The sequence below is a fragment of the Amblyomma maculatum genome, chromosome 11 (genome assembly GCF_055883805.1).
Source record: "Amblyomma maculatum isolate TAMU_Amacu chromosome 11, ASM5588380v1, whole genome shotgun sequence".
In the NCBI taxonomy this organism is placed as follows: domain Eukaryota; kingdom Metazoa; phylum Arthropoda; class Arachnida; order Ixodida; family Ixodidae; genus Amblyomma; species Amblyomma maculatum.
The window spans coordinates 23,205,727-23,233,077 of record NC_139354.1 but is presented as its reverse complement, the minus strand read 5'-3'; the positions used below and the strand labels follow the sequence as shown (position 1 = coordinate 23,233,077).

General features: G+C 43.1%; 1 protein-coding gene across 1 annotated transcript; it reads left to right on the top strand.

Moving 5' to 3' along the window:
• Window positions 1-85: 85 nt before the first annotated feature.
• LOC146173135 (b(0,+)-type amino acid transporter 1-like) lies at window positions 86-27,351 on the top strand. The gene is made up of 8 exons (XM_084585677.1): window positions 86-208; window positions 5,506-5,589; window positions 13,007-13,216; window positions 16,848-16,949; window positions 18,750-19,010; window positions 20,882-21,007; window positions 23,691-23,787; window positions 26,100-27,351. The coding sequence occupies exons 2-8, from the start codon at window positions 5,586-5,588 to the stop codon at window positions 26,878-26,880; spliced, it is 1,581 nt and encodes a 526-aa protein (XP_084441803.1). The 5' UTR covers window positions 86-208; window positions 5,506-5,585; the 3' UTR covers window positions 26,881-27,351.

Below are 27,351 nucleotides of genomic sequence, written 5' to 3'. Positions count from 1 at the left end.
CGAGGCCTCGAGTCCTTTGCTTTCTCGAAACCTGTTTTACTGCGTATGTGTGCCTTCCCCTCCGCCGCTGCTTTCTCGGCAACGCGTATTTGCCCCGCCACAAGCAATACGATCGGGCGGCAACAAAATGTACCGCTAGACGAACGGAGTCGCTGAAATATCCTGCACGAAGCCAGCCGGTCTGCATCTCCTGCGCATCGTTGCAATGGTGGGTGATATACCAGTTCGGAAGAGGAAGTTCGGTTTTTTGAACGCAAACATGGAGTGCGTGCAGTGACAGGAGTGTCTCGGTGTAACTTTTGCATCAGTGTTGTGTTTGAGCAGGCGCACTGTTTATCAAGTGTAAGCACTAGCAGAGGGAGCAGTAGTTTCTGTTTCCAAAGTCCACGATCGTCGTAACTGCTTTAGTGAAAAAGAACACTTTTCTTGAGACCGAAAAACAAAAAAATATATATAATGTGGTTAGACAATCCGTCAGTTGCTACAGTTGAATATCTATGGGTAGTGATGCACATGTTATAAGTAGTACTGATATATCTTTGAATAATTTACAACCTTTTTCAAAAATACGTGACGTATTCTTGGACACTTTTCAATCTTTGCTGAAACCATGAAATATTATGATAATATCATGTACAGTCATGAACAGCATAAAATGTAATAAGGTTTGAGCATTTATTTATTAGTTACTCCGTAAGCATATGTGACAAGCGTAGTTTTTTTTTTTTTTTTTCAAATTTCTAACTAGATTCAATGAATATTGTCCAAAGGACGTTTTGGTATTTAATAGAAAAATATCGAGATTGTTCGGAATTTTGTGCGAGACGTTTGTTACTGGTCATATTGCTTCTGGAACTCATGACTATATATGTTGATGGGAATGACCACCAATGGTCCCTATACGAGGAAAAAGTGTTTCCTGACATGTAGCGGGCGGTTAAACATGCCTAAAGGGCTGCGTTTTGAAAATAACTGCAAGAGAGCTGTAAAATATTGTAAGATACGTTTTACGATAGAAATAGTTCAACCTTCAGATCAGTAACAAAAGTTTGCTTCTGAAGTGAATCCGACCTTCGAAATGAGTACTTATGACTTTTCTTATTAAATCAGTCGTGAAAATTTTAAATCGTTGGGAGGGAATCTCAGAGTTTGTAAGAATACTTTGTGAACGTATATATAGAATCGGTCTAAACTAAACAGCGTGACCAAATGTTTTCTTCTGAAGTTCCTCTTGAGCTCAAAACGAAATGTGAGGCTCCTTTTCAAAACCAATAAAATTTATCGCAAAAAGCAGAAGATTACCGAAGGATGATCCCCGCATATTCTTACTGTTACCGTGAAGGTACGCAATACGAGTAAAAAATATCGTCACAAAATATTTCCCAGAAAATGTTAAAAAAACTCTTGGTATGCATATTCATCCACACCATACGAGAAGCAAGAAGCTCAACACCAGGACGACGGACAACCCTGGTGAATGCATATTGTTATCTAGGCTGTAATTTCTCAACTTAGATGGGTGGGGAGTAGGGTTTAATTGCCACATGACAGACTTCAAATTCTAGCTAATATAGGATGCCCAGTAGGATGAGCACTTTGATAAATGCTATATGGTGCGTTTATTCTTGTACTGTATTTACTATTTTTACCTTGGTATGGTTAAAATTGCTAACTTGCTAACATTGATAGTAGATTTTGCTAATATTTGGTTGGCCTCAGATAAGTCTGTACTGCCCAGTTAGCATGGAAACGTGAAAGTGATGTAGCTTTAGTTTCTGGACAAACTCTAAACTTCTTTCATAATATCTCTTGGCGTTAGCGCTCGTGAAACTTTACAAGCAACTATTGTACAAACGTTTAGCATAATAAAAAAGTTTGCAACAACAAAACAAATTAAAACAGTGTGAGCACAAGAATAAAACTTGCAAGAACTTTTAGTTTTTTACATAGGGCGTCGAAGTCTTTGCGGGCAAGGCAACACACTCTCAAGTCAAATGCGTTCTGCGAATGAGCTATGAACAGTGTGCACTCTGGTGCATGTTTACTGCACAAGCGGCGTCCAGTGCCGCCAGAATGCGTTTATCGTTCTCGAAACACCTCGTAAGTGCACTATAACCCTGCAATTAATAGGCATTAATTATTGTTGCCTTAAATTGATTGCGTCATGAAGCACTGATTAAACAGGATGAATGATCGTCATCAACAAGTCTGCGCAGCCTTATGTAGAACATATATATATATATATATATATATATATAATTACAATGCTCTACATAAATATATAGCCGGCAAATTACATTGCTCTACATAAAGAGGCCATACCAAATGATGAACGATGAACTTAGATGTACCACTGCTTGCTTATACGATTTGGGCATGTGATTGCCATATGTCTAGAGCTATTTCTATCAAATATTGAGGAAGAGGTCATTTTGGTAATGTTCTGCTGTAAAGATCAACCAGTGAAGATATGAGATGGGACATATTCTTATGCATCACCAAATAGCCATATAATAAAAAACTCGCTACAGGAGTAGATGACCAATTCAGCATAATACGTCATTGGGCATGTTGGTTCGCGGCAATAGGAAGATAGTAAGCAAAAAGACGATCACGAGAGATTACTGGCCAGAACGGAGCTTCCCATCGACATGAGGACTGGTACAGGTGCACCAATGAAGATATCTCCAATACCTGTTTTTCATTTCTCATGTTTGCCTCATCAGCAGCCCGGACGACGACATGGCGCAGTACTTCAATGCATCTGTGCTCTATTTCACTTGTTGAGTATCTTTACATCAAAATAAACATACGTGTTAGCATCGGTATGCTTTACCCGTTTTTACAAGCGATAATTCATCATGTTGACAGTCAAGAGTAGGAGTAGCCCGTGGAGGACGGTTCCAGTTTCGATTTCGAGCTGCTTTGCCTGTTGTGTTTTTTATTTTATTCCTACTGCCGAATTCCAGTCACACTTCACTGCCTACTCTGCCATCCGTTACTTCCTCTTTCATAGTGACAGGTGAACCAGAGCAATGACATTAAGCCAAGAGGAGGGAAAAGGACAAACCCAGTGCTGGAACCGATAACAAATGTTTATTCAGGATCCTCTCGGCATATATGCTCTAGCACCGCCGAAACAACAGGGAAGTTGCAAGTAGGTCACACCCTATCACCGTGAGCTTGGAGACGTTTCGTGACTACAGCGATTGTGGGAAAGCAGATGATTGTGCCTTTTCATTGAGATTGCAATGGACGATGTTGTGAGATGTTTCGGGCTCAGCTCCATTATTTCAAGTACTTAGCTGAGGACCAAATTTTCGAACGCTCCTTGGCTTACGTTAATCCCTTACGTTCCACATGAAGCCTGCCTCCATTCTCCCTCAACTTAATGAGGCGTTTAAGGGAGGCATCTAATTTTCTGACCCCCCTTAACGGTTCCTTGGATAAGGAGGCCCTCAGAGCGACGAGGAAGCGCATATATCCGTGTGGTGTCGAGAATAGTCGTCTAATGTTTGAGGTATAATGGTTCAAATTGTAAAAAAAAAGCAAGTACACATTTATAGCATTGCTTCTTTCGAGGTGCGCTCCTATGTGCTCTCGTTTATTATCTGACACGTTTAGTTTCAAAGCTGAACTTGGCTTTTACACAGAGACATCGTTGGCCTTGTAGCATGCAACTGTTTACAACGGAGAGGTTCCGCAGAAACATCAACGAATGTCCTCTCTACGCGCTTTTTCATTCGCAGTGGGCGTCACCCAAGCCATCATAGACGCCCTACTGCGGAAGCTCAAAGCGAGTTGTTGTGCAGGGAAGCCTGCGTTCAGGTGGAGGAGCGATGAAAGGATGCATGAAGGTAGCGCAGTGCCTACCTAGGGGAAAGGTCTCAGTAAGGTGCTTTTAACGATTGATTCTAGGAAGGCGAGCCGCTACTAAGGCGCCCTAACTCAGTTAAGGAGCGTTTTGAAATTTCGCACTTAGTCTCTAATAAGTAGATCTTGCGGTTAGCAGCATCCCGATGATTAAAAAAAAAAGAAAAGCAACAACAAGTGCGCAAGTGAACGCCGAGATTGCATGTTCAAGCAGCATTCTTAAAGTTGTTTCAATACTCCCTAAATCTGTCATTCAGACAATGACCATGTTGGTTGATGTATGACCCACAACGCGACAAAAGGATTGAACAGACCACATAGTTGGCAGGACAAATGCTTTTTCTGCCGCATTTTCTTCCGCTTAGGAAAATAATCCACGACAATTTACTCACGCGCACAAGCCGCTATATGCTGCAGGTGCCAAAACACGTCATCATCTCCAACTCTTTTTCCTATTGTTTTAAAATTATAGGACCGAACATACGCATAGGGTAGTCCTATTACCTCCCTTTCTTGGTTGAAATCAATGACTGCTTTGCCAACATTCAGCTTCTTTTACCATCCCTTCAGTTACTGGCGCAACAACTTGAGAGATATCCTGCTTTTGCTAGCCCATCAGCCTGACAGGAAAAACTGTGCACAGTCCGGTGTGCTTAGATTTCATAGAATCAGTAGCGAAACTAGTTTAATGGTAATCTTGCAAAAGCTAATCATCTGCAAACTTGAACAGTTCTTGAAGCTATTGAACGCGTAATCACGTTTGGAGTGCACTGTCGAGAAATCCGAGAAAGAAGGAGTGATAGAAAACATATGCGTATCACTTTCTTTTGAATAAACACACGCCATTCCCATTCTTGGGTAGGTCGGTAGAAGAGAATTCAAAAGATCTAAAACCTTTTCGCCAGAAATGCCTGGGGCATTGTAAAAAGTAACCGGTGTATAGCGGTCAATTGCTTCGCTAATGTATTTTAATAACCTGTCATGAGGGATGAAGTGATACAAATATTTCGTGTCGATAGCAGATCCTCGAAATCGCTTGACATGGTCCTTTTTCAGAAATTAAATTCCTTCTTCGGATTTCTTTACCTGATATGGGCCATCCATAGTTAGTGGTGGCGGGGTCTTTTCTAATACCTTTCCCGGGATTTTCTGCCACTACCCAATTTTGGAAACGATCACAAGCAAAGGCATATCTACTCAAGGTGTTTTCGTACTTAAGAACATGCTGAGATTGAGCATCTTTCTCTTGTCTTATGAGGGTAATAGTGCCTCTAAATGAAGCTTCCGGCACAATTGTTTTGCCTTTAATCTGACGTTTACGAGACAGATGCTTTTGACGTCATTGAATAGTGAGCAAACAGCTTTTGTTCCGCTTTCTGCTGGAAGCTATATCTGGAATGTACAGAAATCCTCGTGTGCGGTAAATAGAATCACAGTTATCTCCAAGTACCCGACCGTCTTATCTATTGGCAGGATTTTTGTCTATTATGTCGAGCGCAGCACAACATCAACTCTATCTGAAACACATTGGTCTCTATTTGATCGGCTCGCCAGTAAATATGACGTACCTAAAAAAAGTCGTTTGTTTGTTTTGTTTCACATGGAAATCCTTCCCTATTAATCATTTATTAGGAGGAGAAAGCAGAGGCGGACGAGCTCTTGAAATCCTTCAAAAGCTTCTAAGATTCACCTGAAGCCTGCCCAGACAAAAAATGGGTAAGTGAATTTGCTGCTTGTCTTCTAGGCGCACGCTGAACTCTAGTTGTGGTGATCTAAAGACTTAAAATATTAATTGCATTCCCACGAATCAAAAGCTACACGACCATGTCATTTTGCGGTACCTTGTAATTGTCAGCGCGTTTTTCCACTGGCAATAAAATTCGTTTGGCTTGCCACTTTATAAGATACAAGAAAATATTGGTGTGTTTGTGATAATATTTTAACCTCGAACCCATCCACTTCTTTGCAGAGTTTACCACAGTTCAAAAAGCTCCGGCATACTTCGCAACTGCTTTTAGAGTCATTGATTGCATTTGGTGACAGCTGCATATATTTTCAATTTGTTAGGCATTCGGCATGGTAGCTACCAGCTGAGTGGCGAAGATCGATGCCTAAGTACCCTTCAAAGGGTATAGAATATCTAGGTACGCGACCCTTCCGTGCAGCAAGTCTACGAGCTGCTAGCGCAGTACGTGATAAAGCTTGTGGTGACTGCTTTATACGAGAACGTATTGCTTTCGTTCTGCTGGTAAGCCGTCGTCGTAACACTATATATATATATATATATATATATATATATATATATATATATATATATATATATATATATATATATATATATATATATATATATATATATATATTGGTTTTTGAGAGCAGGAACGCGAATTTTCGTCTCACTGCTGTATATATATAGCTTTCGCCCTCGCTCTTGATCACGTTCTACGTGACGCTGCGGTAACACAGGACGTCCCACGTCCGCCGCTATGGTTGAGGGTGGCGCTGGTGAACACTCTCAAGGTTCGTATACAGACAACATTAATACCCGAGAAAGTAGCAGGGGGGACAGCGGCCGGTGTAGCTCCGTTGGAAGAGCACCGGACGCGATATTCGGATGTCGTGGGTTCGGTCCCCACCATCGGCACGTTGTTTTTTCTTCTACTTTACGTTTAATTATCTTTCCCCTAAGCAGATTACATTACTCATTTCTGTGATTATCCAAGTAAAAATTAAAAAAAAAAAAAGACAGAAAACAATCCCCAATGCTTTCCTTGGCCTCGCCGACTGTTGGCTTCTTTCCTTCATGTATTATAACGAGCATCCTCCTTTCCCCTTCATTTATCTACTTATATATATATATATATATATATATATATATATATATATATATATATATATATATATATATATATATAGTGTGTGGCCATGAAATGGCGGTGGTAAAGGCGCTATCGCGTCCTTCATAACTCGCTGTATCGAAATATTCATAAATTTAGAATTTGCCTGGTCGATATATTAGTGTGCATATTATTCAGGACTGATGCGGGTTGCATGACAGGGAAGGAAATGAGTAGGCTATCAATGAAGACGTTTTCCTATCTCAGGAAAGCAGACTATGATTCATACTCATTGTCATGCTTAAAGGACTTTACAAAGAGGAATGAGAGATAGATCAAGGTGGATGTACAGGCGAGTTGGTTCCTTATCAAGGAAATACAGCACTTTGAAGAGAAGGGCCAACCACAGAGTGGACAGCACGTGCGCTATGAACTAGAAATGAACTTGTACAGGGTGGATGTTCGGGAGATTTGGTCCGTCGTCATGATTTGTCCTTGTCTTCAAAGCGCTGTATTTCCATGATGATGAGATATATAATGTGCGGCTATTTCTTTCTTATTTGGCACTTATTTCTTCAAAATAAGCTGCCCTAACCAGGTGTCCATACCGCCAAAGTGGCTTTTTCATCTCGGAGTTTCTATCATGAGACTGTTTCTTGTACATGACCTCGCTTGCAAGCTGCACGTCTGACTTGTGATAAGACATGTAAGTGAAATTATTGCTCAACTTGATCACGATCAAACTATATATTGTGGCTCTTACGCAATTATAGTGTATTCTCTACATTTTATGTGTGCACGTTCGTCCACACTTAATTATAGCACTTTTCCTGTTTTCAAAGCCCCACAATGAAACTGATTTGCGGGCTTTGTGAAGCACTGCCCCCAGGTGCTCTGTGCTCGTGTCATTTTACTTCAATATATGCGACCACGCCGGACAAAATGATGCTAAAGACAGTGACCCTGTTCAAACTATGAGTGAATAGCCCACCTACCTTGCGAGATCGGATACAAATGGTTCCTTTAAACCTTGAAGTACTTTCACGGCGTGACCTGGTGAAAATATTTTGTTAACAATGCTGTGTCGTGCATATTTGTGCTGATGAATTTTACCCAACACTACCAAAAGCGTCGAATTGTAAATTATGTTTAAATATGCCGGTTGATGTTCTATGCTTTCCGAGGTACTAAGCTGCTTTAAAAACATCATATTTCTCAGTAGTGGTGGTTCCGCTCGATTACTGTTTTCTTTTCAAATATGAGCGGTACACACAAGCTCCACCTTTCATGGTATGGTGCGAAGGCATCAGCGACTGATGTCTTCGGTTGTATTGGAAATCCTGATTAGCGTGCGCGCCCTTTGACCCTCAGCTAATTACTAAACCTTTAAACTGAGCCTTTGTTAACTCATCCATACGTTATTGCATACATACGTGAGCTACAATAACAGGTAAAAGAGCACCAGTAATTGATATATAAATCACCGCTTATCCAAGCCATACGATGGTAGATGGGTGGCCTGGTGTAACATGTCTTACTCCTAATGTATGGGTCCTGGAGCGTGCGATAACCCTCTCCTCCAACCTGTCCCGCCTTTTTCACAAGGCAGCTCTGCCCTTCTCCTGGTTGAAACGTCCCGCTGCGAATTCCCAGTTCTTGGCCTCCGTGATCTGCGTAGCTGGAGCCGATCACGGACGTCTGGCTCAACTAATATCTGTTACAGGCGTATGCAACAGATTACGTTTTCAGGAGCTACCAACTAGACCCTCTCCTTTCATATGGAGCGGAATTTTCAGAGTCATCATGCCAGGACGTCGACCCTTGCATTCTCCTTACCTCCAGGCCTCGCAGGCACGTTCATATGGCTTGGTTAAAGCTGGGCTTTATATGTGGGCTGATAGCCTGCGATTTCGTGTCATACCCTCGAAGGCGGAGCTTAAGTTGTCTCCATAATTGTTTTCGGGCATGTTCTAATTTATGCGCAAAAGCTGTTAGAACAATGAACCTCTGTGTAACGTTGAAATCATCCGGTCAAGCCTAAAAGACAAGCGCTATTTTTTTTTTTCACACTGTGTAGCCATATTATTTATCTCGTTCTACCCTCAAGCGCAATTTGAATGTCCCTCAAATTTTTTATTTGATATCATATTAACTTTTTTAGTAAGAACACCATTTCACCTTTTGAAAAACGTAACAGCTGCTGAATAGTGAAGCGCCTCTTTTCAGACACGGAGAAATATATGCACCGATCTCGTGCGATTCCGTTAGTTAAATATACAGACAGTTTTTTTTTTCTTTGACAGCTTACGATAAGCAGAAAGAGGAAACAAAAACGCAGCACAGCGGTTAATATGTAGCTAGCTTCCTTCCCTCTCTCCCATGTCGGCCGAGACGTACGTTCTTAATCACTTGACGCTAGCCGGCCGCGCCCCTATTCAGTGCGCACAATCGCACCCGTGACCTTCCTTGACCTGTAAAGGGGTTGCCGTCGTTTATGTTCTCGGTAGGACCCTGTCAAGCAGGTTCTTCTCCGCTGGTTGCGGTTGGTATTATTATGAAAGAATAAAGCAAACGGCGAGCTTTTGCCTCGCGTTCTCGTTGCGCGAGGGAGTCATGAATAACAGCGACCCCGTGGGCTCCTTTTTAAAGTCTTTCCTCTCCAGCTCACGTTTACATCCTGCATAGACAGTCACGTCTTTTTCCACACGTCTTTCACCTATCTCTAAATCATTTACCAAAAACATGGCCTTCAAGCTGTGAGGTGCCTTTAGACGTGTCTCAAGGGCTAGAAAAAGTTAGTTGTGGTTTAGCTCTGGTTAACTCTAGTTGAATTGCGAAGGCAACGGCGGAAGCTTCTTTTGCCTGCTACATTATTCCCCTATTATGCCCTATCAGTGTAAGATGCTACATTATTGCGGACACCTAAGCTCATCCTTTAAGGGTATGACGCGAGAGCGTAAGCTACCAGCCCTCATCTAAAGTCACGCTTCAACCAAGCCATATGGACGTGCTCGCGTGTCGTAGGGGTAACATGATTGCAAACGGTTCTGGCAGGCTGATTCTGATATCAACCCTCCCATACGATAGGAGCGACCAGGGTGAACCCAGGCGCGTGCTGCGGTCCCGTCTGAGAGCGCGGTTTTCGTCCTTCTCTTCTAGATAGGGCAGCCTTGAGAATCTTGATTACGAGGTGAAACTAAACTCTTGCATGTCAGCTGTCCTGTCACCGGAAATCTCAAGTTGTGCCCACAAGAGGAAAGAACAAGCGGAAGAACCTTGCTTGTGTTGAAGGCCTCTTTGATCTCATGATAAAAGAAGTGCTGATAGGGAGAACGAAAACTAGTTTGCAACTGTAATCTGCGGCCTTACCAGGCGTTGTAGCTTACTGCTTTTACATCATCCTGGTGCCGATACCGGCGAAGTTAGAACTAGCACAATAACATTTGTACGTCTAGCGGCGAGATACGATATATAGAGGCACTAGATAGACAGGCTGGGCTGTTTATAAAAACAAGAAACCAAAATGAGACATGCCATATTTGCTATCACAGCAAAGCTCAAGCTGCAGGCTTGAGAAAAACCGGAGGGCGGAAAGGCTTGCCTGGCCCTAATCCCAGAGCCGAATAAAATAATATATATGACTAGCGATACTTGTTTAGGTTCTATCATGTGTTCGGGTTTACTTTATGTTTTGCTACTTTATGTTACGAAGGCAGATTGGAGTTGAAGTGGTGCTGTCCTGAAGACCGCAGGACCCTTTTGAATGCTTTCAAGCACGCTGATATCGGGCAGTACAAGACGGTTTCACGCGATAGTCTAAGACAAAGTGTCGCAGAATAGTCGTCGGCGTGGCCGTGGCTGTAACGCGAAAACTACCAGAAAGCAAATAAATAAAAAAATCTTACAGACGCAGTGAATGAAATTCGGGTAAATGCAGATGATATTTAGCATCGACACAAAAACCCCGGATGAACAGAGCCCCGCTGCTGTCTGTTTCTACAACCGGCCGACAAAATTAACTGTGCACTGGATCCTGCTGTTATATTGTTTTCACCGACGACTTATAAAGAACATTGTGTGTACTCCCTTTTCATGGCACTAAGAATGTCAGATGTACCATTCAAAAGGTAAGCTCCGCAACGCGAAGCATTCCAAGAGGTTTAACGGAGCTTACAACCGCTGTCGAACTTCACACTTTAGCTAAACCAACTGTATTACTCTTTGAAATAGTGCAGTGGTTTTAGCCTTCAACTGCTATTATCAATAATGTGGGTTAGATACAGGCAGCGGCTGCCGTAATTCAATGAAAACAAACAAAAGAAAGCTTTGGTGCTGTGGAATATAACCGAAGTTTGATGAACCCAGCCGCTGAATATTAATTCTGTGCCATCTGCTACGTCATCCCTCACAGACTATGTGCTGATTGAGGTGTCGAACTACGCCGTTGACTGTTTCTTATAACATGACATCCCGTACCCAACAATTCATTGCTTGCTTACTGTTCATCATAACCGATACGGCGCTAAAAGGGGATGAAAAAAATTTTTGCTGTGGTTTGTGTGGTGCTGTGTAAACGGTTGAATTGCGTTAGTAATACCTCCATAGCGGCGCTTATGGTTCAGCATTTAGTGTACCTCATGGTGTAGCTTGAGATGTTTAGCTATGAGTAAAGACATGGCACACAAATAAACGACTAGTCTTCTTTGCCTTTATTCATCCCAATGAACACACTACGGTCGTCCGTAAAGTAATTAGACTTGGTCTCAATTTGGTTAATCACATGTCCATCTTCTGCTGCAGGCCTGCATAACACAAGGCCCAAATAGTCTCTCGTCTCTTTTTTTAGTCCGTTTCCGTGTCCGTGGTCTCCTGGCAGGAGCTGCCAACTTGGGTCTCTCGTTTCACATGGGACGGTTATGTCAGAATCAGCCTGCCAGGACCCTAGCAATCACGTTACCCCTATAGGCCACTAAGGCATGTTCATACGGCTTGTTTAAAGCCGTATTCGGCTCTGCTGTGACTCAAGGTCAAACGTGGCCCTTCCCGGGACTACGCGACGGGCTGAAACATGGCACAGTATTGCTAACGCAATAAAAGTTTCCAATGTCCTTGATGACGCACAAGCGCTCTTGTGCCTTGCATAACCCTTGGCCACGGAAATGTAGCATAGCCTACACAAGAATGCCCAGCTGTGTTGGTTGGCGATCAGTCGCTCTTAATTGGATGTTTCAATTTCAAGCTATGGCAGGCGTTTCAGATAATGATGCGACAAAGGAATTCGATTGCGTGCTACCCATGTCGCATTGCAGAGGCGGTGCTAAATGAAGAGGGAAAGAGAGAAACGCTACCTGAAAAACCGTGAGCAAACCGTTGTTACTGACACTGGCTGTCGGGGACTACAGGTCGCATATTTCTCTCATGAAGACTCAGTTTCAGTAGCGGGTTGGCTGTCTTTTATGACATAGTAGCAGAAGTGTGGGCCTCGTTCCTTCCCAAGGCATTTGTTCAGAAAACCAATTGGCGAGGGTTACCGATTGAACAAGCTGATATATCCTCCTGATGCATCAACTCTTCTTTGAAGAAGGTACTGTCTGACGTGTGAATATTTTTATAAGTCTGCCACCTATAAGTAATATTTTGACCACTTAGAAGACTCCGTAATTCAAAACGTAGAAATTAGCAGAAAATGACGCATTTTTCAGCTACTTTGAAAACCTTAAACTTACCGAAAAAGCAAATACGGAAAAATAACTTTGCAGTAATGGCGCTTTGGTGGTTCGTATTTCCTTTCGTAGAAATTATGCTGCTTGAATAAACACTTACTACCGCACATTTCTCAATTCAATTTGGTTTGATTTGCGGGGTTTAATGTTCCAAAGCGACTCAGGCTGTCAGAGACACCGTAAGGGAGGACTCCGGAAATTTGGACCACCGGGGTTCTTTAGCATGCACTGATATCGCAGCACACACGGGTGCCTTGCTTTTCGCCTCCATCGAAAAGCTGCCGGCGTGGCCGTAATACGATCCCGCATCCTTGAGCACAGTAGTCGAGCGCCTTAACCGCTGCACCGCCCCGGCGGGATAGAGAACAATTTCTTCCTTCATACTTCGATACGGACTTATTATCATCATATTGTTTTTCTATCAAATTTTTATTTAAATCTCAGCAGCTTCTCTAAAATTCTTTTCAGAGTCTAAAAACTGCAGTGAATGCTATTTTCATTGATAGTAAAGGAATAATGTAAATGTTTTTGCCTCGCCATTTGCTCACGTGCTCGGAATCTTTCTGCTCGCAGGGTCCTCAGCCAGCCGAGGAAGCTGGGACCCGAAGCCTGCGCCCGCTGATTTGCCACCCACACAAAACGGCATCCAGACCAAAGACCAAAATGTGCCTGTTATTCCAAGCAAGACAACGCTTGCAGCCCCTCCTCCAACAGGAAAGACAGCTCTTAAGCGGCAAGTGGGTTTGGGCAGTGCAGTTGCCCTCATCATTGGCAGTGTCATTGGTAAGCCACATGTTTCTTTAGAGGTAGACTTGAAATAAAGGAATACGCAAGTTCATATTTCTAATAAATGCGACACTCCGATCGGTCAACACAGCAAACTAAGTCCCAGATCACAACACAAAATAACACCTTGTAGAGTTATGATTACCTATTAATGTATCACAATACCAAATGATTGAACAGAAAAATATAAACAAAGAGTTTCCACTAATTGTCATCAAGAAGCGGTTAAAAGTCATCACAAGTCACTATGCTTGAAAACATTTATTTCTAAACAGTTTGAACGATTCCTGTGCTAACTAACTGGTCGTGCTTGATGTTCACCGTGGTGACTATATGGGCGTTTGGCAACTACGCCCAACGTGAAAAGTAGCAAATCGGAAATTGGAACGTTGCCTCTCAATGAAGGTTATTAGTATTACAGAAGGAGGTCTCGAAGTATAAACTGTCCGGGGGACCTCCTAGGTCATTAATCAATAATATTTTATTTTAAGCCGAAATGAGACCCCGTGAAACCTTTGGGAGTATTACATGGTTTTCTCATTACCTATTCCCCATAAACATCCTTCTCGGAAAGGACAATAAAAAGTTGATATACATTAGTGTAGCGGCTGCATTCCAGGTCGCAAATATCAGAACTGTCGAACACTAGGAATACTGAACGCTTGCGAAGGCGAGACTCTCCTCAAGCAAAATAGTTATTTTGAGCACCTGCTGTGTCGCTTGTACATAAATTGCATGGGGCGTCCTGTCATTTTCTTGTCAAGATCGGCAGCCACTAACGCAATGCTACTCTCACCTTGCCTAGTTAGAAACAGTTACCCGTTACCGGGTTAATTTAAGAAATATGGGAGAGGCCATCGTCCTGCAGTGGGTAGAGTCAGGCTGACGATGATGATGGTGCTGTTGACCTATATCTAATGCTGAAAACGCACTCATTTAAACCTAAGCCTTTCCAGCCCAAAACTACAGTAAATGCCGCCTGTTGCACAAAGCTCCCGTGCACGGGAAGAGCCAGTTACAACTATCATTGATTGGCTCGCCTCACGCGAGCTAGTCAGCGCAGTCATCGCTAGGAATCTCTGTCATGCAAGCTTACATGACAAGGTTAACAATGAGGCGACACATTTATTCTGAGTGAAATATTTTTCCTACTCTCGTACTCTTTAATCACTTGTATTGCGCCGGCCTGCTCTTGGCTCTCAGGAGTAAACTGTGAGCTTACGCATTTATGCACTACAAAGTTGCGTTGTTCGACAGCATTTTGCCAATTAAAGGACTTGTGTCTCTTTATGAATGACTTTACATCAAGCCAGAGCATTGGGAAAGCACTGTGTCACCATGGCCAGCAAACAAAATTACAGGCTCTCTGAGATGTCTCTTGAGAAGAGAATGGCAAAAGCCCATCCTTTCTCTCCTATCATTTGCCTTTCATTGTTTGCCTCTAATCAGCGTTCGTTGAAGTGACACATATAATTGGCTTACAGAAAAGGAAACGCGCAGCATCTGTCGAGTTTGGACGGTACACCATCGCTCCTGTCGTGTTGTGTGATTGCAGATGGCAGAAATGCTTGACAAGAACACGTTTCGTGCAATCTCGCGAAATATGACATATCTCGCGCACAACTCTCGCGCGCGAGATTTCGTTCTATGAGCCTAGAAAGGCTTTCGCTTTAAAATGACAAAATCAGGAGTGGAGTGCCAAGAGTTATGCCGGACGCATGGAGTGACAAAATCCGAGTGCGTTGGCATCGCTTTCTGACTCACTTCTTTCCTGTCAGTCCTGAAATGAGTTACCAATGAATGTCTTGTGCGAATCATCAGACAGACTTCGTAGCAACAATGAACACTCTGATATCCATGCTACACATTTCAAGGATGGAAGCAGCGCTCAAAACAATCTGCTCCCGACGTTTAACATCAGTTTGAGGGGTGCCGTAGTGAAGGGGTCTTAGTTGATTTCCACAATGGGGTTCATTAAGGCGTGCTATCATAGGAACGTTTCGATTTTCTCTTGCATCGAAATGCGGTCACCGCGGCTGGGATTCTATTCGGGTCCTCCGATTCTGTATTTGAGCGCCCTAACCACTGACCCACCGCAATCGGTCGGCATGATGCGAAACATGATTAACATCCAAATATTTGTTATGTAATGTGGGGACATTTTAGTATAAAATAATAAAAGGCACTCTCGAGAAAAATAAACTGCATAAAACGGGCCGCAATGAGACAATTATAGCGACGATTGACTGAAAGCATCTGTTCGTAGTACCTCACCGATTGCTGCACTTATGATTCTCCAGCACTGTTCTTGTGTCCATTGTTCAAGTCGTAATGTGTACCTATAAACATATGCCTCATGAAACGTGCAGCAGAGAAACCTTGTTAGTTAACTATGAAGCTAGAAAACCGCCGTACAACTACCGTTTGTTAGCCTGCGCTTACTGCTACAGAGTAGCCAGTAGTATGGTAAAAGTAAGGGTACCATTGGCCGACAATAAAGTAAACGTGCACAGCATGATGGCGTCACTGCCATGAAATGCCGAGCTTAACCACGAGCTTCGTACTTTAGGCGCTGAGTGATATTAGAGTCCTCCTACATCAACATGTAATAAACTACTGCTTTTTGGTAGACTAAACAACACGTTTTAACGACAAAGGAACGTTAACGTGGAATACGGGTGCAAGAACTATACTGGAAAGTGGATATATACAAATGAGATGGAAAAAGAGGTGATTGAAATGATGACGAAATGAAGTGTTCTGTTGGTCACAAAACTCACAAATGCTGTATGGAGCTGCTAGAGCTATTATTTCCGATTCTTTTAAACTGTCTCTGTTATGTACGAGTATGTGTTATGTGTTGGCCTTCTCGTTATCACTCAATCCATGTTGAGTGAGCACCCAATGAAGTTTCGGAGCAGGCTAATCTTGAAGGGATCTGGGCCCCAAAAGAAGAAAATTGGGGCCTTCCTCTTGTCTCGAGTTTCGCACAGAAGTTTATTATGTATAGCGCTCATCCAACGTCGGAACAAGCTGGTTTTCCACTGTTTCCTTTTGTTTGTTTACAAATATAGCCACTAGAGTCCCCCGTCTTTCGGACCTATTAATACATGCAGTTTAAGGTTTCTTACAACGGATTTGATGATCTGCATGTAAAGACGTGTTCACTGGGTGCCGTCCGATGCTGTCCAATAAGGAGAGGCGTTTCAGGGTGGAAGCTGTAACGTGTGGCATTCTGTCTCAGGACACTTTAGTATTTGTGATATCATTCATTACCAGCTCGCAAAGAAACTCCTTAGTCGAAACTTGACGGGATGTCTGTATGAATGTAAGTGTAGCGCTAGTCCCGTAGCAGCCCTATGTGAACGCAGGTCATACAGGTAAACCAAGCAGCCATCCCAATGTATTGACCTGCAGTTAATAACTATCCTAGTACCCGAGCTCGTAACGTCATTTAGCAACCACGCAAATTACCAAAAAACTAAGGGAAATACGCTGAAAGCACAATAAAATGACTAGGGTGTTTTGGTTTTCGAATCGATGTATTTTCTTAGGATAAAGGGGCATCTCCATGTTAATGTTTCGCTTCTTCACCCATAGCTGACTTGGGTGGTCTATAACTGCGCAGGTTCCGGAATCTTTGTGACACCAAGCTCGGTGTTCAGGAACTCCGGCTCCATCGGAGTAGACCTCCTCGTATGGTTCATTTGCGGAGTGTTAAGTCTAATAGGTAAGTATCAAATATTTTTCTTGCCTTTTCACAGTGTCTGCACTCGCAGAGTTAAAAAGAAGGACTTATTTTTCATGGGTAAAAAACTTTCCCTGGCTATGAAATACCAGAACAAATAAGCAGCACTGGCCAGTTTTTGAAATAAATATATGCTTCGATATTGCACAAAATATTCGCTTTGATGTTTTACAGGCCTAATCCTTCTAACTTTCTCGCGAATTCCGAATTGTGACAACGTTTCCTTGTACTGCCCTTCTTGGTCAGGCTCATTAGGAAGCTGACATTTCTTGGCAAATAACAATAAAACGGCCGATTCAGACACTTAGGCCACATGCTTATTCGGCACACCAGCAATCTTATTTCGCATGGTTTCGATTTCGAATTGCACGTGCTCATTGACATACACTCTTAACCCGCCTCATTAGGTCAAAGGCCACTCGCCGTTGATATAAACCACCCTTTGGCCAATCCGTACTAACGCGCCTTGAAGCACCAGGAGTAGCGGACTGGTAGAGGTGCAAGGGTGCCTGAGAGTTAGATTTTTGTATCAAAACTGTGGCCCAAAGGGCCATCTCCCGCCAATTCGGCTATGTCATGTGGTGCTGTGACGTCACGCAGTCTGCCGTCCAATCAGCGTCCGATTATGTTGCCTACCAGCTACTACATCTATGAAAGAGGAATGCTAAATGGGAATGCTGGACAGACGTCTTCGCAAAAGTAACCAGACTGCACGGTGTAATTCTCGCTTGCATCCTAAAGATAACATGGATTCCTAGAGATTCCAAAATTGTTAAGTAAGGACAGGATCTCTCCTTTACTTTGAACAAATTTACAGCTTAAGGAATGGTGCAAATTCTCTACTACCCAAATGAGAAGTGAAATATGCAGCCTGGTTACGTTTAGAAAACACAATACAGATGCAACATTTAGGTACTGTGGATGCAGAGAGCTGAAGGTGAGAGGTTACATTCTCTGGTGTCCAATTACGGCTTTCTGTAAAGGAAACTTAGTGAAGTAAACATTGGGTACGTAGACAGCAGTCATCACTTAATGTATTTCTTGTCCTCTCTTCTCACGTGCTGTTCAAATTCTCGAAGTACACGCAGTTCCGTAGAAAAAAAATATTTTATCCCGCTAGGAAACCTTTTTTCATTCTTACGGTTGAGAATATACTTACGCGCATTGTGAAACTCGAACAAAAGTGTTCACGGAAAATACAAATGATGATATTTCACTCGCAGCGATAGACTCTATTGAAACGAGGTCATTTTTCTCAAATTGTACGCATGCTTTGTCTGTTTTGCTTGTTTTCAACAAGCCCTTAAACAAAGTCATAAGCTTCTCTTCCAGGTGAGGTTTCAACAATCTAGGGATTGACCCTCAAATTAATATTTGGCTTTCTCCTTCACGTCCGTGATCACTAGAGAATTGAGTGCGAACAATTTTTCTGCCTCGACGATGTACACAAAGAGGCTCTTTTGAGACATGCAGCACATTTTGACTGCAAAAAATTTTGTTATTAAGCTCAGCTTGTATTCTAAACAACGTAACAGTTTACAGAAGGCACTTCAATGGTATGCAGAAGGCTTTACCGGTAGATGGTATGATGGGCATGATGTTTTGTGAAAACGCCATAGCGTCAGCTTGCAACCCCATTAAGCATGATTAAACGCTGAAAGCCATATGTTCCAGTGTTTTTTTTTTATTGGTAATTCTTTCATATAAGTGCAGTGTATGCCATTTGAACACAGAAATGCACTGCGGGCAGTCCTGTCCTGATTCTGCGGTTACGCTGCGTAGGTGGGCTATGCTACGCCGAGTTGGCGACGCTGCTACCGGCTTCTGGCGGCGACTACGCGTACCTGACTGCAGCCAGCAAGGTCCTCGGACGGTTCGGGGATGTACTACCTTTCATGCAGATGTGGTGCTATTCACTGGTGCTGGACCCCATGAGCGCAGCACTACAGGGTCTCACCTTCTCCAGCTACGCGCTCAGCGTTGTCTACCCCACTTGCACCGCCCCATACGAGATCAGCGTCCTGGTGGCGCTGAGCTTCACCGGTGAGTCTGCGATGCACTTGGACAGCATACTGTAGCCACTTTTTAGAACCGAATTCGTGAGTCGCATTCCTTAACAATGGGCCATACGTAAGTCTTTACTGTTATAGCCGCCGCAAGACTGTTTGCAGTGCTTATCTTGCTGTTGGGAAGAGTAAACGAAAAAGCAACCAAGTCGCTGTGCACGGTAACAGGGAATGTACTATTGTGCGTGAAATGTAGGCAGTAAATGAGTATCAATCGTGTGTAGTGACGGAATGAAGATTGATTCAGGTAACGCTCACAGAAAAGAGGTATATAACCTGGTACAAGAATACGCCATGCATTCTACTTTTTAGGTGCAGTTACGAATACAGAAATAAATGTAGGCGGGCCCCACAAAATGCCCAAGGGATCTGAAGTGACAAAGTGGGCACTGAATACAAAACACTGTAGGCAGCAAAATGAGGAGGGACATTGGTTGGTGCAGGAAACAATAATGTTGAAAGCGAACTCGGAAAATTTCCCTGTAAACGCTGACACGGCGTACAAGATAGGGGTAATTGAAGAACACTGCAATATGGTTTCTTCATGCAATGCACACCGGACTACATTTAGTACTGACAAATATGAAGATGATGACGATGTCTTAAAAAGATGAGGCGGAAACTGAAAGATGAATGTTTGCAAACTACGAACGCTTCTGCTGTGCACACAGAAGCATTGTAATTACGTAAGAACTAAAGTAACGCTTCATAGATCATATGCTTCTGTCATAAAAACCTCTCATTATAAGCTTTGCTAACAGCTTCTTCTCAATATTGACCATAGGCATATCACTCAGCGCTGCGGCGTAGTGCTTAGCGAAACGCTATTCTTCGAAGCGCGACCAGTGCTTCATGCGCTTGAACGCTTGTTCCGGACTTCTGAGCGCGCAAAGTCCAGAATCTCAGCAAGTTCTTGTGCCTGATATCATCATTGCAATTCGGCACAAGCATACACACCTCTTTACAATTCCCTCGCTCATTATCGACAGTTCTCTTGTGTCTCTTCAACAGTGTATAAACCTAACCTAACTTAATGGCTGGAGTGAGAAAAAAAAACTAGCAGTGGCGTCGTGCGCTCAGAATATGAAGTGATAATCAGATAAATACTGCACGAGAAGGCTAAGAAGCCGATTTGTATCAATGTTATCTTAGATTGGTGTGCCACGCGGCAGGACACGTCCTTTGTGAACGTTGTTTTCGCTCTCTGTCTGTAAGTCTGTCTCTGTGTGTGTGCATGTGCGTGCGTTCGTGTGTGTGTGTGTGTGTGTGCGTGTGTGCGTGTGCGCCTCTGTGCATGTGTGTGCGTGTGTGTGTGTGTCTGTGTGTGTGTGTGTGCGCGCGTGCGTGCGTGCGCGCGCGTGTGCGTGTATGTACTTTTGAGTTTTATTCCGTGCCTAAGTATACATGAGCATTGCGGGGTTCAGTGTCGTAAAGCTGCTTGCTTTTATCATATCAAAATTTTGCATCACTAAAAATATCTCCGCCTCACCAAGCTAAGTGCGGCAATAAGACACTGACTCATGGTCTGCGCCTACAGTATAGATGTCTAAGGTTTTATAAAGGCAGTTTTTGATTCGTTTTTGTTTAACACTCTCTCACTTGCCACTCACGTGCAGGTTTACACGAGTTCGTATCAGGGAAATATCCCGCGTTTTGCGTAAACGCACGGCTGCTCTAGCGCAAAGAGCACTTTCCTTGAGCACGTAATAGCCTCACGCACCGTCAGTGCCCTGTGAAGGCCACTTTGGTATTGCGCTAGACTTTGAGATTACGATAACGCTTAGGTTGCCCTAACTCGTCATGAGGAATGCATTCTCTCAATAACCTGTAATTATTTTTTTCACGCAGCTCTTGCCACCGCAGTCAACTGCTTCTCGGTGAAAACATCAGCGAGAGTTCAGGACGTCTTTTCCACCGTCAAGTGCCTCGTCTTGGTCTCGGTAATAATCACGGGAGCAGTCTTCGCACCTAACAGTACGTGTTTGTTGTTAGTTCCCTTGGTTATCTACTTTCTCCAAACTTTGAACATTTCTCGACTATTTGGCGTGGTTTTCAGCAAAAGGTGATGCATGTCTATCAGCGTGAACTCCAACGTTTCCAGGCTTCACGACTAGCTTACTTATTATTTGAATTTCGTAGTTCCTTTCGACGACGTGAAACCACATCAGCACAACACATTTAACAACCACGCCTGCATTATGCAGTAGTATCTACGATGATTTATTATCGTTTTAATGTTATACCCACAAGTAATATTTAGGCAAATGTGGCAAAATCTACATTTTGTGTATACAACGAAGCTGCAAACAACGCAAATTCACTGATTCGTGCTGCGAAAATTGGTGAAAAAATTCTCCACGCACTACAGATTTCTCAGAGAAACACACTCAGCTAGGCTAAACAAGCAATGTCATTTTTCCAAAATGTCTGCTATGATTATTTTTACCGTCCGCCTTCAAGTATCTGATATCAAACAAGCACTTAATTATACTACTCAAATTAATAATTATAAATTACTGGACTGACCATATTTACGCAATGAACAGCCTATGATGTAAAATAAATGTTCGGGTTCCCTAGCACACCTCGTAAATTAGTTAGAAATAATCTAAAACACTTTGTATAGGAGAGAATACGTTTTTTCCAACTTAATGGGACACTAATAGTGTAGTTAGGAATAGAATCTGTACAAATACAATAGCCAGAGATCCCATTCGAATAAGCATTGAATATTTTGCTATTTTCAATTTCGCCGACTATTCCAGATCTCATAGTAAAGCTAAATAGTAAACCGTCAGAGACGGCGCTACAAGTGTTGGTGTTAATCCGCAGCTCTCAAAAGAGCCAACAATTATGTCTTTAGAGGTTCGAGACGACAGTTTTTTATAGCAATTACATTACCTGTATATAGCATGCACAACAAAATTAACTTGCATTAGTGAGGAAGCAACCGAACCACAACCGCTTTCGAGAACAGAACACAACAGCACTAATTCTTAGTTGATGTGGAGACGGCGCTCGACTACTGTTTCCAAGGATACGGGATCGAATCCCGTCCTCGGCGGCTGCTTCTCGATGGAGGCGAAAAGCAAGGCGCCCGTGTGCTATGCGATGTCAGTGCACGTTAAAGAATCCTAGGTGGTCGAAATTTCCGGAGTCCTCCACATACGGCGTCTCTCATAACCTGAGTTGCTTTGGGACGTTAAACCCCACCAGACAAACCAGAGTTCAAGCCGTGACTTCCAAAATCGGACAAAGGGCGGCGCCGTATGCCTGTCTCGACACCTTACCTGAAAGAGTTTTGTATGAGCACTATGAACGATGCTAAACGAGAGCATCACGGCAATGAACCCTTACCTTCCGCAAACTAATTGTGGCAGCATGAGATGCGGCCTCAGAGAGGTCCCTGTTTCCGAAAGCCGTCTAAAACGGCTTACACTATTCGAAAAGTTGCTTCTGTCTGACGAGCACTACTCAAGAACTTCAAATCTAATGCGATTCCCTGGGTATTTATTTCATGACGTGCACTTCTTCAACTGTTCCGCGAATCTAGTAGAAGAATATTCGCTTCGCTATCCAAATTCTCATGTCCGTGGTTTTTATTCATAGTCAAAGTCAGTGGTACGCGGTCCTGACACTATATCTTGACACTTGAGGCAACCAGGTCTCTATGAACTTGTGAAAACCGCGCTGGATCCTTCTACGTTGGCCTTAACTGCTGTGAGTGCTTTGTGCTGATTATCGCGAAATGTTTGCTGTGTTCTTGTGCAAAGTGTGCTTATGCTGTCAACCATCTGAAGGTGACGAGAGGTAGGATCCTAGAGGAAAAGGAAAACCTAAGAATGAAAGGTGCGGCTTTTATTTTTTCATGAAATATGAGGCGCGTAAGTTACATTTCAGGCAAGACACATGGAAACGTTGTAGTGAAAAGGGCAAATATGAAAAGAAAAGGAAAAGCATAGCCAAGAAAAAAATCCTCATTACAACTGCGTGATCATGTGAATGGAACTAGTGCCTGATAAAACTTTCTTTATCTGGTCAAGGAATGCTGTTGATCGAAGACCGCAAGCCATTCTTTTGGAGCACAGATGTCCTGTGGTGCTCTGAGTACACAGGCTTTACAATATGGTTGTACTGGATAATGTGGACGTTTAGCTAACTCATCGAATAAAAAAATGCAGCGATGGAAGATGCAATACGCCTCCGCAAGTCAAGGCCGCCATAACTTGAATTTGTTGTAAATTACGCCACAAAATAGAAACAAACAGTCATGCTTGTTTTTTATCGATTCCCTTTAAGAGGAACAGAAATGCCACAACAGTAGCGAAAATTACAGCACCGCTGAACTGCAGACAGGAGCATAAGGAACAGTAACAGTGGCGCCAACGCTTTAGAGCGCGCTGCGATCCAGAACTGTACCATCAGCTATAGTAAGCACCCATCTGTAAAAAATGTTTAACCTGCAAATATTTTGCATTTGTTGCGTCATATTGCTTGATATGAAAAATATGATCACAGCATGCTATGAGTGGTAGACTTTACTGCATGATGTAAGCGCGGCGTTAAACTATTGTGTCGATTAATTGTGACGATGTTTGCCATCTTAATATAGATAGAAAAGAAGCTAACGAGGCAATAAATTTATTCTGTGTTTCAGGTCAACAATTCCAAGGAGAGGCCATGTTCATCAAGCCAGAATCTCCAAGCAGATTGGTGTTGGCGTTTTACGGAGCACTGTACTCTTACGGTGGATGGTAAGCGAGGACACCGTCGAGATGATTCCACACTGTATATTTGAAGTCTAAAGCAGTCCTCCTACCTAAACCGATAACATTATTGCATGTTCCTTTTAAGAACGAGGCAGGCAGAACAAGTTTTGTGTAAAACAACAATTCTGGCATATATACAATGTCCACCCTACTTCTCCTAATGGCCGCTGCAGTTATAAATGTAGTTACAAATGCCCAGTGCAGGTGCTGCAGTTACAAATATAAATGCTTTTACGGTGAAACTAGCACAGTTTTCATAGTTACAAGGTGTTTGTTTATGTGCGCAGATGAAAAACGCGTTCGGTACCGCTCGTAATTTGAGAAGGCTGGGCTCTTTGATGGTATTAGTTTGTATATCCCAAGGTCATCATCCCAATGTTCGAAACCCCAGTTCTACGGGTATTAGGCTTTTGGAGTACGCGTTGAGGGAGTCGTGTAGTTCAACAGTCCTCGCTTCGATGAGCTCGTGACTCATGTCCTCTCTTGTCCCAAGTGGTGTCTATAGATAAGGGTTTGCCTAAAATGGTACAAAAATGCGGAGAATGACATCGTGACAGCGCATGCGTATTCGCTTGTTTTACCCTTGCCCTAAAGTCTTTTTTCGTACTACTATTATGCCTCATAAACGTGACAGGCTGGAATTCATAACGAATTAGCATACCCCTTCCATATCAGATATTTGTCGGGCTTAACTGTTACCAAGTGTATGCTTCAGAGAAGCTATTTTAGCAAAATATTTTATATTTTAAATCGAATATTTTAGCAAAATTCTGGCCGCGAAACAAAACAGTCATCTGAATAGCCCCTTATATGACCCATATAACTCCAGTTTATGAGGGGTGCCTCATAAGAAGGACAAAACTCTGTTCTCAGCCTCATCCGCCTCCTAAGAAAAGTCCGTTTTGAGATATACCAAGTATTGAGATCGAAGAAGTTCGGACTCTGAAAAAGGAGCCAGTCACTATGTAAGTGCCTTTTGCATGTCTAGTTTTCATAATGCACATGATGTAAGGTCTGAACAAAAGGTACGGAGGCACACACAGCGGCAGCGAACCAGGTATAAGGTAAGACGCTCAACGTCAGCATTTCAGTTTTCTCGTCTATAGGAGGCACGCGCTCGTGATCAGCGCAGAGCGATGACGTAGAATGCACGTAGTCAATATAATAATGCTTTGGAAAACAAGGAATAATTTCAGATGACATATTTCTATTCGAAATAAAAATATTGTTGTTCAGCTTTGTGATGCGGAAAGAAAGATAAAGGGGCTTTATTTCGGCTGCAGTCGAGGTGCACAAGCATGGTCACTGGATTCATTGTGACTGATATTGAGGAAAGCTATGCAGAAACGGAAAACCAAATTCAGACAACAAAACCGATGTTTGATTCCAAAATCCAAGTTTTAAGTACTTTCAGAGCTTCTGGCCTTCTATATTGAGGTACAAATAGCACGAACACACTTGATAAGTATATCAGCAGTGGAAAAGGGTTAATTGTGTTTAGGATTTCGTCTGGCGCCTTCTCTCTTGTTGCTGCTATTGTGTTTACATTTGCGCTGCTTTCTGGCACGTTAATTGAAGCTTTCTGAAGCCATATGTGTTTTGTATTAGTGTGACTGATTTATGTTACCGTAAAAAAGTACTGATTCTTAGTTAAGCATTTCCTCAAACTGTTCCTAGAGTCGTTGTTCAAGAAATAAGCAGCTTTATGCTGAGACGCGGTGTGAAGAGAAAAATTTATTAGTTGGAAGCAGCAAGTTTTTACAAGATCATTCTGTTCAGTCAAGGTTAAAAGCCTTTAAGTCAAATGCCCTTGTCTGCCTTAATTCGCTGCAATTATTGCACATCAGGACCTGGTCATTATGTTTGCCCAAAGGAACTCCAAGAATTATATAGAGACTCTTGCTTTGTACAAATCTGAGTTCTTCAGGCAATGCAGTCATGTCACTGGAAGAAATATATGAGCATCGTTATATATTGCAATATTTTTCTCTTGTGCTCTTGCTCTATTCCGAATTTTCTGTGTAGGAAAGTTTAAGCCTGTACGAAAAAATACTGAACACGCACAAGTTCTTTCAGAATGGACAGAGAGCTACTCAATATACACATAAATAAAATCAAAAGCTGCAAAAACAAAGCCCTAAACCAACCTGAGCGCTATATGTTCTCGTATGAGACTTCATGAGACTGTGTTCATGCTAACAGGTAAAGAGGTAGTTTCTAAAGATACCCTTTTTTACGCTGTTATTAAATCAAGACCACTGAAACCACATCCAAAGCTTCACTTCTCACTCTTACAGGAAGCAGGTATGCCTGGTTGCAGAAGAGGTACGGAAGCCTAGTAAGAACATCCTGAGAGCCGCTATGATAGGCATCCTGTCGGTAACTGCCATCTATGTGCTAACTAACGTCGCCTACTTCGTCGTGCTGGACCCACACACCTTTGCAAGCTCCGAAGCCATCGCCGTGTCGTTCGCTGCAGCCACATGGGGAAAAGAGGCGGCAGGCGTCATCCCAATCGCTGTGTCCATAAGTGCCTTCGGAACTCTCTGTGCCGGTTTCTTCAGCTCTGCGCGTGTCATTCTGGCCGCGTCAAGACAGGGTCACCTGTCGCCCATCTTCTCTTGCATCACCGTCAACAGTTCGACACCGGTGGCTGCCATCGTCCTTCGCGGTGTTCTCGCTCTCGCGTTCACCTTCATCGGTTCCATTAACTACCTGATCGAAGCGTCGGTGTTCCTAGAAGTGCTGTGGGAGATCGTAGTACTGCTGTGCCTTTTCAGTCTTCGATATGTCATGAAGGATGCCCACAGGCCTTATGCGGTTCCTTTACCTTTGGCCGTGATCAGGTTCCTTGTGGCTGTGGCACTCGTGGTCTTGCCTCTGCTAAAGCCGGTAGACCACGTACTGTACCTGACAATTGCTGCGTTGTTCCTTGCTGGTGCCTTGTACTACGTCGTCTTTGTGGTGTTTTCGTTGAGTGCTCCCGGCTCGGTGCCACTCACACGTCTACTGCAGAAGGTGTTGTTCTCGGCTCCTTGTGCCAATGATCTGGAGATCATGCTGAAAGAAAAGATGTGAGAACTGCCCTTGGTGAAGCCTATGACATACAAGCTTGAGTTAATGTAGGCCAGCTGGGTCAACTAGGACCACCAGCCACGGAGACGCTAGGCGATGAAGCCTGTTACAAAGACGTTGCTGCTGTCATCGTTTGTTCGTACTGCACTGGAGCTGTTAAGAAAGGACTGCTCCGGAAACTGTTCACCCACCTGTGCCTTAGTGACGGGGCTCGTTACGCTCTACAAAGTTCGGGCTTTGTTTGAATTGTCAAGCATGCACTGTGCCTAGCAAAATGTACAACATCGCATTTAAGTGGTAAGCCCTCCTTTCCGTGCCAGGGTGTTGTTTTTATAAATTTTATTTTTTCGCACTCGCAGAGCGAGTACGAGAAACTAAGGCTGGGCCTTCAATTTTGTTACAGAGATGAAATAATTAAGAAAAATAAATTGGCTTCACTCTGTTACTTGATGATCTTTCACGGTGTTCCTTTAG